The 15,580-nt window shown below is 45.2% G+C and overlaps 1 protein-coding gene across 9 annotated transcripts in view; it reads left to right on the forward strand.

Annotated features, from left to right (window-relative positions):
- Positions 1-4,864, forward strand: part of CCDC197 (coiled-coil domain containing 197) — a 45,111-nt gene extending 40,247 nt beyond the window's left edge. For 6 of the 9 annotated variants that reach the window (XM_005307485.5, XM_005307481.5, XM_005307483.5 and 3 more), the window contains 2 exons: positions 522-638; positions 1,054-1,632. In XM_005307485.5, coding sequence (XP_005307542.2) covers positions 522-638; positions 1,054-1,248 — 312 coding nt within the window. In that variant the 3' untranslated portion in view covers positions 1,249-1,632. Of the gene's footprint in view, positions 1-521; positions 639-1,053 lie in introns of all 9 variants that reach the window. The other 3 variants (XM_065593530.1, XM_042858662.2, XM_065593532.1) reach the window with 1 other exon arrangement.
- Positions 4,865-15,580: the final 10,716 nt, after the last annotated feature.

Consider the following 15,580-nt stretch of genomic DNA (forward strand, 5'->3'; position numbering starts at 1 on the left):
CAGCCACAACAGCAAGTGGGAGCCATGCCATGGGCTGGGGCATGACAGAGAGCCCAGGCAGGAGGCAACAGGGGCTTGTGGAAAATTGCTAAACTCTGCAAGCCTGGCAATCTGGAGGTACCCCAATCTGACTAGCCCCATGGGGGAGAAGACATCTGGGAGGGGGGGAAAGCAGTTAGGAGGGGGTTTCGCAGGTGTAGGATGAAGGGCCAGTGTCATTATTAGCAGTTGCTGAGGCTGAGAAGGGCACAAAGTGAGGAGGAAAGAGAGAAGCTTGGGTAGAATGGAGGGGCCAAGAGCAGGATGTAGGAGGAAATGCGGGGAGAGATATAGGCAGCAGCGCAGTTGGGTCGCACATTGAGGAGAAGCTAGATCTCACAGCAGAATTGTTACCCAGCCAAACTCCTGTGTAGTAGCCTTGAGAGACGTTTCCTCATCATGGAGGTTGGCAGTCCCAGGCACACTTGTGCGCAAAGTGTTCTGTGGGGCAAAATTCACCAACGTCTTTTATGCCTTTGCAGAGTCAAGAGCTAGGCAGCTTGTTGTTAGCTATCGCCAACCTGGCTGAGCAGTGCCACACGCAGTATTATGGCCCCTTGCAGGAAATGGAATGGTTGTCAAAACTGGACATGATCCAAGTAAGTAACAAACATTGCTGTAGCATTAATAGGAAAGCTGCTCAGGATAGCAGGGTGCCTGCTGCTAAGGGGATACAGATTGTATAGGCAGCTAAAAATTAAGCGACTCTGATGTCTGGCTCATTCAAGGATGAGTGTTTTGGAGCCTTCTAGCAAACGCAGTAGTGCATGTGCTAGCAACATATGTAGAGGTTAGTTATATACACAGTGGGAGAGGGCTCACTGCATAGCAGTTAAAACTTGGAACTGGGACTCGGGAGATCTGAGTTCAGTTCCTAGCTCTCCTAGTGACTCACTGTGTGACTTTAGGCAAGTCACTTAATGGCTCTGTGCCTCAGTTTCCCCATCTATAAAACTGGAATAATATTTCCCTGTCTCTCAGCCATTCCACTGCACCTCTCTCTCTTTATACTAGGAATTCATTCTGGAAAAAAAGCATATCCAGCAATTAGCGACTCAGCCTGATGAATCTGGGGCATTGCTATCTAGTCTTGGAGACCAAACTCAGAGCAGAAAAATGGGAATCACCAAGAAGTTCCGAAGCCAAGTTCCAGCAGGCAGTGGTGGTGTAATACAAACTCCTAAAAACAAGGGGAAAGCATCAGTGTGACACTGTTTTGTATTAATGTGTTGCAGTTTCCAAAGCAATGGAAGAGAGGAAATATACAAGCTTCCTCAGACTTACTGACTTTTCTTACTGTGAAATGCTTCTTTCTAGTGCCTTCATTTTTAATATTTGTGGCTTTCATACACTCCCAAGTTTGGCACCTGTCCACACAATTACTGGACTGTAACTCAAAAGGCAAAAAGCCCACCAATAATGCAAATGAAAATTACATTGGTTTTGCTATATGGGTATAGGATTAGTCCATTACTAACTGTGGGTTTCATCCATGGCACCTCCAGTGAAATTAGTAAGGAGTCATTTATGATATTCCATTCTTTGACCAAAAAGTAAGACTAAAATCGATTCAATAAAACATATTGGACCACAGTGTGAGAATAGTTAATTTGTTGTTTGTAAAACATCCACTAAGATCCGTATCTGAAAATTGCTATGTAAATGCCAAGTATCATTATGTTGCAATGTGTGTTTTTCTGTGGACTTGTTTGAAATTACATCTGGGGACAAGTTCTCAGCTATACTGATTTACAGCAGTTGGCCCGAGACTTTTTCAATGTCATAACAAGGGTTTCAATTCCCTGTTGCCAAGGGGAGAAATTGAAACAGAAGGTACAAAGTGACTTATCAGCTGGAAAAGCTGGAGGAACTCAATGCTGATAACAAGAAGTTCAGTACTAGGTTAATGGCCTTTGACTCAGTTCAAGTATAATATGAGTTTAATAGCTCAGACATTCAGATGCTTTCTCATGGTCAAGTCTCCCATGACACCTAAGGAGTTAGCCAACTAATAATGGCTTACCTGGAGGGGGACCATTAATATTAATTCATTATATTAATATTGTGTTTTTTCCTCCCATCTTTCATCTGTTGCTTGTCTTCTTTGATTGTGAGCATTATTACTTATTGTATTACCATTTGTTTATTGTTATATGTTACTGTGAACTCAGAAGAGCTGGGATTTTTTTTTCTGGTCCACCACAGCCTTCCTATGGGACCCTGAGCAAGTCAAGTCACCTATCCGTGCCTCAGTTTCCCCATCTGTAAAATGAGGATAATTCTTCCATTAGGTGTAACTCAATAATGTTTGTAAAAATGCTTTGAGAGTCTCAGGTGGAAGGTGATATGGTTACATTAACTGGGGTTATTTATCACTGGTCAGTCCACAGGTTAGGAGCTTTGAAAAAAAGCTCTCAGAAAAGACCTCCACTGCATGACTGCCAGAACACAGTAAGAGGGACATGGGGAAGTCAAGCAAAGCTGTATAGTAAGAGTCTCTTCAAGGGAAAAAAACAAGTGGAAAGAGCTGGGGAAGGAAAGCATTTTTATTGCCTAGTACATTAGAGAATGCTTCAACAGCAGTTTATCCTTGTGAAAATCTGGCCCGCCAGTAATTCTACCAAAGTCTATGAGCTGTGGGACAACATAAAAAGGGGCAGTCGGGCAACTTAAAGTTGTGTTAGGCTTAATTTACCAGGGTAACGTGCACTCAGCTTCACCAAGACTTTTAAAAAATCCAGAGCATAGGCTTTGTACACCTTACTCATTCAGGCATCTTTCTCCACTCTCTTCTCTTCTCCACCACGGACAGATATTCTGCATTTCCTTTGTGTATTACACCTTCCACATCTCCCAGCATACCCATACAAAGTTTTACAAAGGAGAAAACTGATGGGTATCATTTTTATTGAAAAAGGTGCAATGCATCACTCTTTGTTTGCACTATATAAACTAGGACTGGTCAAAAAAATTCCCATCAAAGCTGTTTTTTGATGAAAAATTGGCTTCTTGACCAATTTAAATTTTTCACCAAAAAAAAATTAAAATTTTTGTTGAAATATTTCCGCTGAAAATGGGAGTTGTGGCACCTCAGAGGTGTTGCAGTTTGCTCCTCATATCCCCTTTCTGCACTTTATCTCCCATATTGCACCATAACCAGGAACTCCATGATGTACAGCTTCTCCTCACCAAGAGGGGAGATCATGGAGCATGACGAATTCACTTCAATAATTTGATTTTTATTACAATGTTGTTGGATAACATTGATGTTTATTTTAAAGCAGTTTTAAAAATTATTTTTATCAATTTAAACTTTCACAGTTGCAAGAAATGGGTGGGGGGGTCACACATTTAACAATAGTAGATGTTGAGATTCAAAATGTTAAAGCTTTAGACCTGTTAAAACACAAATTGTCAACAGCACATGTCAAAATATACGAAGTAGATATGCTAAAATCAAACTCTAATAAGTTCTCAAGCGGCATTTTTCTTACCTTGCCTATCTGTACACTTCTATTATTACCGATGGAAATATTTTGTGTTGGTTTGTATGTGTATGGTGAAAGTGACATTTACTGAGATTTACCGGTAAAAAAAAAATTCGGAGCCTAATTATGAGAGATGTAGTGCAGCTGATGATCCTGGCACATAGCGGAGCAAACTGCAGGTGGTGCCACAGTTCTTGTTTTCAGGGAAAATCTTTGAGTTTTCAGAGGGAAAAATGAAATTTCCGAGAAAACAGACTTTTTTTGTTTTCATCAGAATTTTCCACGGGGGGGAAAAAACGTGCAGATGAGCTCTAATGTTGAATTCCGGGACATGCGGACTGTAAGTGAGACCAGAACAGGGCTTAAAGTCTGGGTTTCGTGCTTACTTACACCCATATAAAGCTGAAGTGATGGTTATCCCAGATTTACACCAGTGAAACTCGGAATGGAATTTAGCCCTTAAAACTGCAACAACATAAGTCCTGATTCTCCTGGCATTACATGTGTTTAGTCATTTACACCTGGACAAAGTGGTGTAAAATGCTCCCAAATCAAAGTGCAAAGGGGGTGTAAAATGATGCCATTCTGATCTGGATGCATTCCACCTCAACGCTGCACAGCTATAAATAACTATGCATGCAGGGGAGTGGAGCATCAGATGCACAGTAATATATACAGTCCTGTTATAATAATGAATGTTGCATTCTTCAAGGCCTCAGCCAGTTCACAAATGGTGCAGGGACAAGGTGTGGTCTAGGAAGGTCTGATGGGTGTCTGAACCTTATTCCCACAATTCCCTCGGATGCTAACAGGGATCCTACAATATGCAGTGAAGGTTGCCCACAATGCAATGAGCCTGGAGGCATTGGGAAGGACTCTGAGATACCTACACACTATACCAGCTTACATCAATGCAGTGTGGCCCTGTGTAGACACGAGCATGCCCTGGTGCACAAGGAGCAGTGTGAACACATTCAACCCAAATAGCTGCATCAATTTAATTGAACTAATATAGCTTTCTTTGGCAAAACTTCTATGTGAAGACAAGGCCTTGGAAGAAGTCAAGTGAATTACACCAGCTGAAGATGCTGGTCCTGAGCATTGATCAGTTATGTTCTCAGTTAAAATTTGCATAAAGCAGAGTTATTCCAGATTTACAACTGTGGAAGAGATCCCAGAGTTTGGCCGTCTGCCGTTTGCTAATATGTTTACTTGTTTTGAAACTGTGACTGTCAAGTGAAATTAAGTGGATTTCTTAGCACATTTGTCATATTACTTGTGCATACATTTTCCAAGCAATGTTTCTGCAGTTATCAAATAAATGGAGAAAGCTGCAATTGTCTTGCCTTTTCAGACTTAATTAAAAACAACGACAGGAGCTAGAACCTATAGTTGAATTATTCCCTCCCCTTCCCTCTCCCACTGCTTCAGCTATTTCTATGTGCCTGCCGGTTGGGATGATCTTATTATTACTACTTTATTCTACTATTTTGATTGATTGATTGATTAACTCTACTACCTTAGAAATGTAACACCACCACCAAATAGTTCCCCTTTACTCCGTTGCAGTAAAAAGATAAATAAAGATAAATGCTTTCTAAAAAATTTGTAAAGCACTGTTTCTCTGCTGCTTTATGCCACCTGTCAGATGCGCCTGCCTTAAGGCTGCTCTAAATTATCTTCTGGCTGCATTGGATTCTTAGGGGTCATCTACCAAGGGAGGGTAGCTGGAATGCAGTGTGTTTTGCTCCCACTTCCTTCCTGACCCCACCCCCTCATCCGTATGTTGGGAGCAGGAAGAGGAGGCTGACAGTGTTGTTCCAGCAGCTCTCCACCAGCTGAAAACCCCCTTATGGAGGGGACATTCATCAGGGGTCATTTTTAGCTCCTTTTTGCCAATGGAACAACTTAAAGGGGCTTCAGTACAGCTGAGAATCAGGCACTTTGCTTTTTTTTTTTTGGTCAAAATACAGTGAACTCAAACTCCTGAGAGACACTTGGGAGAAAAGCTCTCTTTGGTAAAGATTCAACACTCTTTCCCCTTCAGTAAAGCTCTGTGAAATCCCTGTTTTTGCTGGCGGTTTCTCTAGGGAGAAGACAAGACTTGACACTCCTGCTACTTCTATGGTAAAAAGCAAAAGCAATTCTTCCAGGTCTCTGTAACAGTGTGGTCTACCCCTTTAAAGGCCATGGGGCCTGGAATCAGACAGCCCTGTTCTGAAGCAGAACCTCTTTAAGAATAGGTGTTTGGACCTGGTAGTGATTATCAGATCCAGCTGGGAAGGGATCAGGTGACTGCCTGATGAGCATCTGAGTCCTGTAAAGGTAGAAAGAGGTGAGTTTGATAGTGGGCAATGGAGCTGAAGGAAGCAGCTTAGTACCTGGGTAAGGGGACTGCTAGGTGGACTTTCCAGTCTACAGGAGGAGTGCTGTCAGGAGCTGGGAGGCTCTGATAAAGAAGCGGCTGAGTCAGGTGAAAGATAGCTCTGGTATTTATGTCAAGCTATTTTATTTTAGGGTTTGCTAATTATTGTTGATGTCACCACTAAACGGTGCCCTAAAGAAAGGAGCTGAGCAGACTCTAAGTGTGGTGTTTAAGCCTTCATTGGCTAGGGAGATGGGCCAGCAGCCTGCATCTTATATCTAGCTTTGCTTCCTCCTTCTTCTTTCTCTCCCCCTGGACTCAAACTTCTCACATTTGTTGTTGTTGTTTTGTTTTTTTTAATTCCAGTTAATGGAATTGTTTCTCCTTTAATGGATTATTGGTAGAGGCTGGTAAATGTCAAATTTTGAGGCTGCTTCATCATGTGAAAGGGTACAAGTTAAAAGAAAATAGATTCCCCCCCCCCCCCCCCCTCAAGTTCAGCAAAACTTGTTTTTGTGTCTCAAAAGTTCTTTGTAGAAAGCTTATTTTAACACTTTGTTGGTTCCCCTCTCCATTCTCCATTGCTGAATATGTTTATACAGGACTATCTTCGCTAAAGGGTCTGCTTTCCACTTTGATGTATTGGCATCAGTAGATCCCTTAAAGAAGGATTGAAGTAACTAATAATAATCTAGAATAGTATTGATGTGGGATTTCATACAGGTATGGATGGCACAGTGAAGTGGAGATCCAAGAAGACTTTGATGGTATTAGCCAAGCTGTTTGGATTAATACTGTGAACTGTATCTCGGGGGTGTTCAGATCCTTGATTTGTTCTGTGCCCATCTTTCCTACCTGTGGCAGATTGATCAGACTTTGTGTGCAATGCCCTGAGTTGTTTGACTCAGAAATGCTGGGATAAAAGTGCATGCTGTAGAAACCTAGGAAAAGTGCAGGTAATATGTTCATCCTATGTCAGATATGTCTCTCCCTTTTGTTAGGTAATTGTATGTAAGGCTTAATCCACCTACACTGGAAGGTTTTATTGACATACATAGAAGAGGTCTGCTGAATGAATGGCTCATATGGATTAAAACAAATGCCCCATAATCTAAAACTAGAAAAAGTCAGGTCAGTCCGAGCTGTGTTTGAACCATGACTTCTGATGCTACTTCACCCTGAAGAAGATGTTTGCTCTATGATGATAGGTGGCTTTTGGATTTCGATTTGGTCTCCCTTTACTGAAGCACTTACTTCAAGACACTTGATCTGTAAATGTTTGTTCCGCTGTAGCAAGTGCCTTAGCCCTAGTTCTAGAATGCTGTGGGTTAGAAATACCTGAGCTGGACAGACAGACTAGAGAAGGGTTAAAACAGCGGCACTGGCCAGTTAAGTGCTTTACATCCAACGACTAGGCAATCTACCTCAGTCAGCTACACTCCTATTGGGGTGAAGGTATTTTTTTTTTTCTAATCCCTATAATGATAGTGGAAGTAGCTGCTTGTCACCTGAAATTTGCATCATGGGAATGCTGGAATCGAACCAATCCATACTGTAGGGATTTACTCATAAAGAATTGAGGGTTTCTATAGCAATGCGATACTGAGCTAAATGTAACAAATAGGTCTTTTCCTAATCTAGTAGGGACTGTTGTAGGATAAGCTTCTCTGGGATATCCCTGTCTCCTATTCTACAAACATACATAAATCTGACCATGCTTGAAGCACTGTGTGAGCTGACACAGGCAGTTTAGCAACAAGCTGAATGGGGGCTGGGTGTGTGTGTGCTTGGGGGGCATTATATAACATTGGAGAGAGGATGGTTAAGGCATTGCGCTGAGACTGAGAGCTGGGTTCAGTTCTGGGCTTTGCAATTGGTTTCCTCTGATCTTGGACAAGTCACTTTTAATCTCCGCTGTAAAAATGGGGGATCTGAGGGGGAGAGAGGTTCTTGTCTCCGGGGATTGTATGTACAATGGGAGCCTGATCTTGGTTGTGGGGCCTCTATGCTACTGTAATACAAATATAAAATAGTAACAAGCAGAAGCATGTCCTTTGGAATGGTGGCTGAAGCATGAAGGGACATATGAATGTTTAGCATATCTAGCCCATAAATACCTTGCAACGCCGGCTAGAAAAGTGCCATGTGAACGCCTGTTCTCACTTTCATGTGATGTAAATAACTGGGCAGCATGATCTCCAGTAAATGTAAACAAACTTGTTTGCCTTAGCGATGGGCTGAACAAGAAGTAGGACTGAGTGGACTGGTAGGCTCTAAAGTTTTACATTGTTTTGTTTTTGAATGCCGTTATGTAACCCAAAAAATGTACATTTGTAAATTGCACTTTCACAAGAGATTGTACTACAGTACTTGCATGAGATGAATTGCACTGTAAAAATATTTAGTATTTTTCAAATTTGTAGTAATGTGAAGTGAGCACTGCATACTTTGTAGTGTGTTTTGTAATTTAAATCATTATATTTGAAAATGTAGAAACATCCAAAAATATTTATAATTTAAACTGGTATTCTATTTTAACAGTAAAATTAAAACTGCAATTAGTCACAACTCAAAAATTTACTTGATTAAAAAATTATGTGGGATTAATTGACAGCCCTACTAACTTTTCATCTTCCATAACTTCTTTTCTGAAGAGTAAGAGCTTAATATGGTAAAGCTCTCCAAGCACTCACTATCCTCACCAGTAGTTAAACCTACTGAAGAGTGATGGTCTAATCAGTACCGCAGGCTATATGGTCCAGACATAAAAAGAAATCCTTTTTCACACCACATGCAATTGGAATGCATTGCCATAGGATGTTGAAGCCAAGAATTTAGTAAGATTCAGAGGGGTTGGAAGTTTATATGAATAACCAAACTATCCAGAATGATGATGGTTAATTCTAACTCAACTGGAAGGGAGATAAAACTGCTGGTTTCAGCCCTGAAACCAATTTCTAATCTCCAATAGTTAGGATGATACTTTCATGGAGGCAGATTATCCCACATCTGCCTGCTGTGGGATTTCTTGCACCTTCCTCTGATGTAGCTGACACTGGCTGCTGTCAGACAGTATGCAGGACAAGATGGGCCATTGGGCTGATCCAGTCTGGCAATTCCTATCTGAGGCCTTGGCTACACTTGCAGCTGTACAGCGCTGTGAGTTAAACCTGTCTTCGAACAGCTGAGTAGGGAAAGCGCTGCAGTCTGTCCACATTGACAGCTGCGAGCGCACTGTCATGGCCACATTTGTGGCAATTGCAGCGCCATTGGGAGCGGTGCATTATGGGCAGCTATCCCACAGAGCACCTCTTCCCATTCTGGAGCTGTGGGTTGTGGGAAGGGGGTGTGGGTGCGGGGATTCTGGGTCCTGTCCCAATGCCCCGTGATGCATCGCTTCGCATCCCAGAAATCCCTTTGTTTCTGTCCACCTTTGGCGCCATCTTTCAACGGTTTCTGTGCAGCGCGATCTGTCTGCAGGAAATGGAGCCCAAACTGCTGAGGCATATGCTGATGAGTCTCGCCAGCACGTCACGTTTGGCTGTCGAACTTTTCCTTAAGATCCAGAGTGAGGGTGAGGAGTCCGACGATGCTATCGAGCCGCGTAAAGCGTATGACACGAAATTGCTTGTGGCATTCACGGACATGCTCAGCACCGTTGAACACCGCTTTTGAGCTTGGGGAAACAAGCACTGAGTGGTGGGATCACATCGTCATGGAAGTCTGGGATGATGAGCAGTGGCTGCAGAACTTTCGGATGAGAAAAGCCACTTTCATGGGACTGTGTGAGGAGCTCGCCCCCACCCTGCGGCGCAAGCACACGAGATTGAGAGCTGCCTTGCCAGTGGAGAAGCGGGTGGCTATTGCAGTCTGGAAGCTGGCAACTCCAGACAGCTACCGGTCAGTCGCAAACCAGTTTGGAGTGGGAAAGTCGACCGTTGGAATCGTGTTTATGCAAGTCTGCAAGGCCATTAATCGCATCCTACTCAGAAGAACCGTGACTCTGGATAACGTGCAGGAAATAGTGGATGGCTTTGCACAAATGGGTTTCTCTAACTGTGGAGGGGCAATAGATGGGACACACATTCCTATTCTGGCACCACCCCACCTAGCATTCAAGTACGTTAATCAGAAGAGGTATTTCTCTATGGTTCTCCAGGCGCTTGTGGATCACCGTTGGCGTTTTATTGACTAACACAGGCTGGCCAGGAAAGATGCATATGACACACATCTTTCGGAACACTTGGCTGTTCAGGAAGATGCAGGCCAGGACTTTTTTCCCAGAGCAGAAGATCACAGTAGGGGAAGTTGAAATGCCCATTGTGATCCTTGGAGATCCTGCTTACCCGTTAATGCCGTGGCTCATGAAACCCTACACAGGGAGCCTTGACAGTAGCAAGGAACGGTTCAACTACAGGCTGAGCCGGTGCCGAATGACTGTGGAGTGTGCCTTTGGCCATTTAAAGGGCCTCTGGCGATCTCTGTATGGGAAGCTGGACTTGGCCGAACACAGCATCCCCGCGGTTATATTCGCGTGCTGTACCCTCCATAATATTTGTGAAGGGAAGGGTGAAAGCTTCACTCAGGCATGGACCTCTGAGGTTGAACACCTGGAGGCTGTATTTGCACAGCCAGAGAGCAGGCTGCCCAGCGTGGGGCTGCAAGGATTAGGGATGCCTTGAGGGAGCAATTTGAGGCTGAAAACCAGCAGTGATATCTGGTGCCCTGCACGGGAGTGAAGTGCAGTAGTTCCAATCTTTAGGAATCGGTGTTTGCTAAGCAGACTTGCAGTGCCTGTTTATTTCCTGGGCTAAGGAATCTTTTACTTTATGCAATAATAAAGAATGTTTTCAAAGCCAAAAAATCCATTTATTGAAAAGAAAATTTATTTAGTGAAAAGAAACACAACTGCTTGAGAATCGGCAAGGGGGTGGAGTGGGGAACGGTACAATCACAGATTCGCATATGTCCTGTCTGGTGTGCTGTGCAGTGAGTGCTGCACTTCAGGACAGCTATACTGCATGGTGATGGGGGTTGAGTGCAGAGGGTAAGGGTCGTGGTTTTTCAGGGCTGGGTGGTGAAGATACTGGTGTTGGAGGCAGCTGGTGGCGTGAAGAACCCGGAAGTTGGGGAAAGTGGGTTGGAGATAATAGTGGGGCAAAAGGGAAAGAGTTTTGGGACAAGGGCGGTGCGGGGGAGGGGCGTTTGCGGTACTGCTCCTTCTGCATGGCTACGAGCTCCTGGATAGCATCTGCTTGACGCTCCAGGATGCTTATGAGCCAATCCATGCTTTGCTGCCGGTGCTCTGTGCTTTGCCGCCGGTGCGCTGCGTTTTCCTGGCAGATCCTGCTTTTTCTCTCCCTCCAGTTCTGTGCTTTTTCATTCTGTTTAATAGATTGCCGCATCACTTCTTGCAGCATGTCGTCTTTGGTTTTTTGCGGTCTCTTCCTGAGTCTTTGCAGTCTCTGAGCAGGCGATAAGAGGGATGGCTGAGGTCTCAAGGCTGTTGCAGCTGTATAAGCAAAATGCAACATTTAACAGAGGCAGCATTGTTTATACCAGACAAAGTAATGATTTCCCCTGCACTTAAGGAGGGCACACACAGAGTCTACACAATAGCATAATTTTCCCGTCCCAAACAGAGCGCACAACCCACGGGAGCCTCAAAATGGTGAGTAAGGGGGACTGATTGTTTCAGGGCTGTACTGTCCTCTTGGTTTCTGTGCCTTGGCGAGAGCCAACGGCTGCAGGGGGCACCTACACTGAACACTGTCCCAACATTTTCCACAGGAGTTCGTCCTGGACGATATCTCGCTGCTGAAGGTGACCTGGGAAGCAAGGGAGGGTCTTCTACTGTAATACGGCTTCCGCCCTGGCCCATATGCAGCTTACCTGTGTGCAGCAATGGTCCCCTCCCCCCCGCCCCTTGTGGCACAGTGGCGCGGACACGTTAGCCTGGCTGGGACAAGGACCACGGTGGCTCTCCCGATAAACCTGCGCAAGCGCATTGCACACGTTCTGGATGAGACATTCGAAGAGATTACCGAGGCTGATTACCACGATGTGATAAACCACATTAATGCACTATTCCACATCTAGGCGTGCATGCCTAACCCTCCTCTCCCAAAGAGCCCGCACCGAAAAAATTCCTTCCCGAAAAAAAACCGCTTACCAGGAACCTGCTCTTCTGTTTGTCCTGCACCAAGTACCGGCCGCTGCGACTGGCTACCTTCCTCCTGGCTCGAGAAGAGCTCCTGGCTGCATGGCTCCAGGGATTCTGGGGTGTCTCCATCCGCCCCACCACCCTCACTCCCGTTTTCCTCCTCCTCCTCCCCCCACCCTGGCTCTGAAGTGTCCATGGTGGTGCTTGGAGTGGAGGTGGGATTAACCAAGTATCGCATCCAGCTCTTTGTAGAATCGGCAGGTCGCAGGGGGAGCACCCACGCGGCCGTTTGCGTTGCGGGCTTTGCGGTAGGCACTCCGCAGCTCCTTCACTTTAATCCTGCTCTGCAGGGCATCCCAGTCATGGCCCCTTTCCATCACGTCCTTTGATATTTTCCCGAAGGTATCGTAATTCCTACGGCTGGAGTGCAGCTGGGCCTGGACAGCTTCCTCCCCCCCAAACACTGAGGTCCAGCAACTCGCCATTGCTCTATGCTGGGGCTCACATGGCGCGTGGAGGCATGGTCACCTGGAAAGATTCGCTGATAGCATGCCACACCTTGCTGAGCAAACAGGAAGGGGATTTTTAAAATTCCCAAGGAATTTTAAGGGTGGGTCACATGGTTGGTTACCTGAGGCCAGGGCAGTAGAGTTTGAACTGATGACCAGAGTGGCTAGAACAGGCATTGTGGGATACTGCCGAATACTTCTGGAGGCCAGTCACAGCGCATTGGGCAGCCACACTGGCGCTGCAGCGGCGGCCCAATACACAATATTCCTCTTGGGGAGGTGGAGTACATGCAGCGCTGCAGCCACGGAGATACAGCCGTGTAAGTGCCTTGCCAGTGTGGATGGGGAGTGAGTTACAGCGCTAGGGGAGGCTCTATTGCACTGTAACTCGCAAGTGTAGCCAAGGCCTGAGTGAAGTTAGAATTCTACCATGGGATACTGCAAAACATTGAATGCCCTCAACCCTATTGAAGATGTTTGCCCCAGGCATGCAGGCAATGGGCAGTTTTCACACCAATATTACATGGCTAAATAGGCTAAAGATGTCTTCCTCAGCAAGGTCTTAAGTGTCTTTTTGTTTGCATTACTTCTAATGAGTGTCACGTGGTACACTTACCCTTCTTAGTAGGGTCTCCGTATTAGAGGCAACTAAATATATAGAGCGTGTTTGTCCTGGCTTGAAAGTTAGAATTATAGCTAGGATGGATTTAATTCAACTCCCTTTTTAGGTATTTAAGGAGGATGCTTTCCCTCAGAACTGAGGAAATTACTGAAAACAAATTAGGGGTACCTTTAAAATTATGCATTAAATGAATTAGGACTAAAGCTTCATGAAACTAGGCACTGGCTATATAGAAAAGCTTTCTTTACTTTACCATTCTGTGGGATAAGATCTAAATTCTACTATCTGGTAGATTCCTCATCCACATATTGTCCTGGAGTGCTGCTGTTTGCTTGGCGACATTACCAGATGTATCTGTAACAGTATATATATCTAATAGCTTCCTGATGACTCCATAGCTAATCAGCCCCACTGCACTTCACTTATTCCACCTACAGGCTCTAGGAAGACTAGTTCAGAAAACATTTATTTAAGGCACTGTCAAGCTGGCAGTGTGTGACTTAATGGTGAACTGTATCACTACACAGAGCTGGGAAAGAAAAATGGTGCTAGAAATTGCAATACAAATAGGTGTGGGGCTTGCTTGAATAAAGGCTCCTGCAATGGGCAGATACTGTCTCTAATTTGAGGAGCTGCACCAAATCCTCAGGATCAGGGACAGCCCTAGGTGGGTGCAGGGCCTGGTACATAGGTGCTGAGTTTCTAATCTGCTAGGGGGTGCTCTCCTGGCTCTGCCCACCCCGTCCCCCGAGCACCCTGCACTCTCACTCCCCTTCCGTGCCTCCTGACGCTGCAAAACATTGGATCTGTGGTAGGTGCTGAGAGGGAGGAGGAGGCATTGATTGGCAGGGACCTACCAGTGGGCAGGAGCTGCTGGGGGGAGGACAAGGCTCTGGAAGGGGGGCTGCCAGTGGCCACCACCCTCCTCTTCACTGTCCGCCTGCCTGCTGCTCACTTCCCCTTTCCCCTGCTCACCCACCTACCACCTCCCCAATTTTATCAAAGTGTGGGGGCCTTCAAAGCACAGGGCCTGGGGCTGTTGCCCTGATTCGCTGTACCCAAGGAAGGGCTCTGCTCAGGATCAGACCAATCATGGATCAGGTTAATCTTGTGGACAGTGGGGAAGAGTTGGTTGAGGAAGACGGGATTGATGAAGCAATCTAGCCACAAAAAGCAGGAAGTGAGTGAGCTGCTAAAATACCCATGGCATGGGCTGCTTTGGGATAACTGTCCAGAATGTCCCACAACACACACTTAAAAACATGATTATGCAGAGTGCTGTGGAAGATGCAGAAAAATTGCTGTACAGACGCAGTCAAAACCCTGTAACCTGCTAATGTGGCTACAAAATCACTGTTCCATCTGTAATGTGGATGGATCCTAAAGTAACTGCATCTGTCTCTGCTGCATTGCAACACTTCTGCCTATCCACCTTCCCCAGCACTGCTTCTGCCTGGCTTCCAGATACAGATGTTAAACACTACACCGTCCTTACACCCAGGCGCAAAGATGGGACGGGGTGAGGTGAAGAGCCAAAGTGAGGGACCTGAGCATTGTTAGTGCAAAAAGCTTCTGAACAATGTGAGACCCATTTCTGTAGCCTACATGCAGAATTATGAAACAGAGGAGAAACAATGGCATCTCTGAGGTCAATAACAGACTGAAAATAAAAGTGAGGCAGCAAATTTGGGGGGGGGGGGGCTGGGAATTTGGGTTCCTCTTTGTTGCTTTATTTCAATAAGCAACAAAGAGGAACAAATCTAGGTGTAAGCGTCTGGGCCTTTGGCATCTCTAGTGCTAAGGAAGAAGGGCTGGGGGAGGGTTTATTACACACTGAATTAGTAGTCACCATTGTTCTTCCTGGTGGTAGGTAAGGCAGTTTTCAGTCTGATCCAATCCACTGTCTTGCACACTCAGTGGGGAGAATACCCACTAGTGTGCTTGTCTTGTTTCCCAGCCTATCTACTCCCCATAGTCCTGAGATCTGCATTTCTTGGGCTAGGAACAGATTTGCTGATGCATTTGTGCCATCTAGTGTCTTCTCTTGGTGGCTGTCAAAATGTGTCTCTTCCTAAAGAGTAGTACTTGATCATGATAAGGAAGTAGAAGAGACTTTGGAGAGCTGGCTTCCTGGGGGGGGGGGGGGGGGGGGGGGAGAATTGGGTCTCTGGCTGAGCACAGAATTCATGTCATTTTTAAAGGGGCACTGTCAATGTGAAACCTAGGTACTTAAAAGAAGAAAAAAGTTAAGTAGTTGCAGGGATCACATGCCCTTGACTCCTCCTGCCAATGTTGGTGTTCTTTTGTTGTATCTTCCTGTTTTGTTTGCAATGTTTTCCCTCCTCTGTTGAAAAGAACAGAGCACACGAATGACTACAGCAAAAGTGCTATCAA

The sequence above is a fragment of the Chrysemys picta genome, chromosome 4 (genome assembly GCF_011386835.1).
Source record: "Chrysemys picta bellii isolate R12L10 chromosome 4, ASM1138683v2, whole genome shotgun sequence".
In the NCBI taxonomy this organism is placed as follows: Eukaryota; Metazoa; Chordata; order Testudines; family Emydidae; genus Chrysemys; species Chrysemys picta.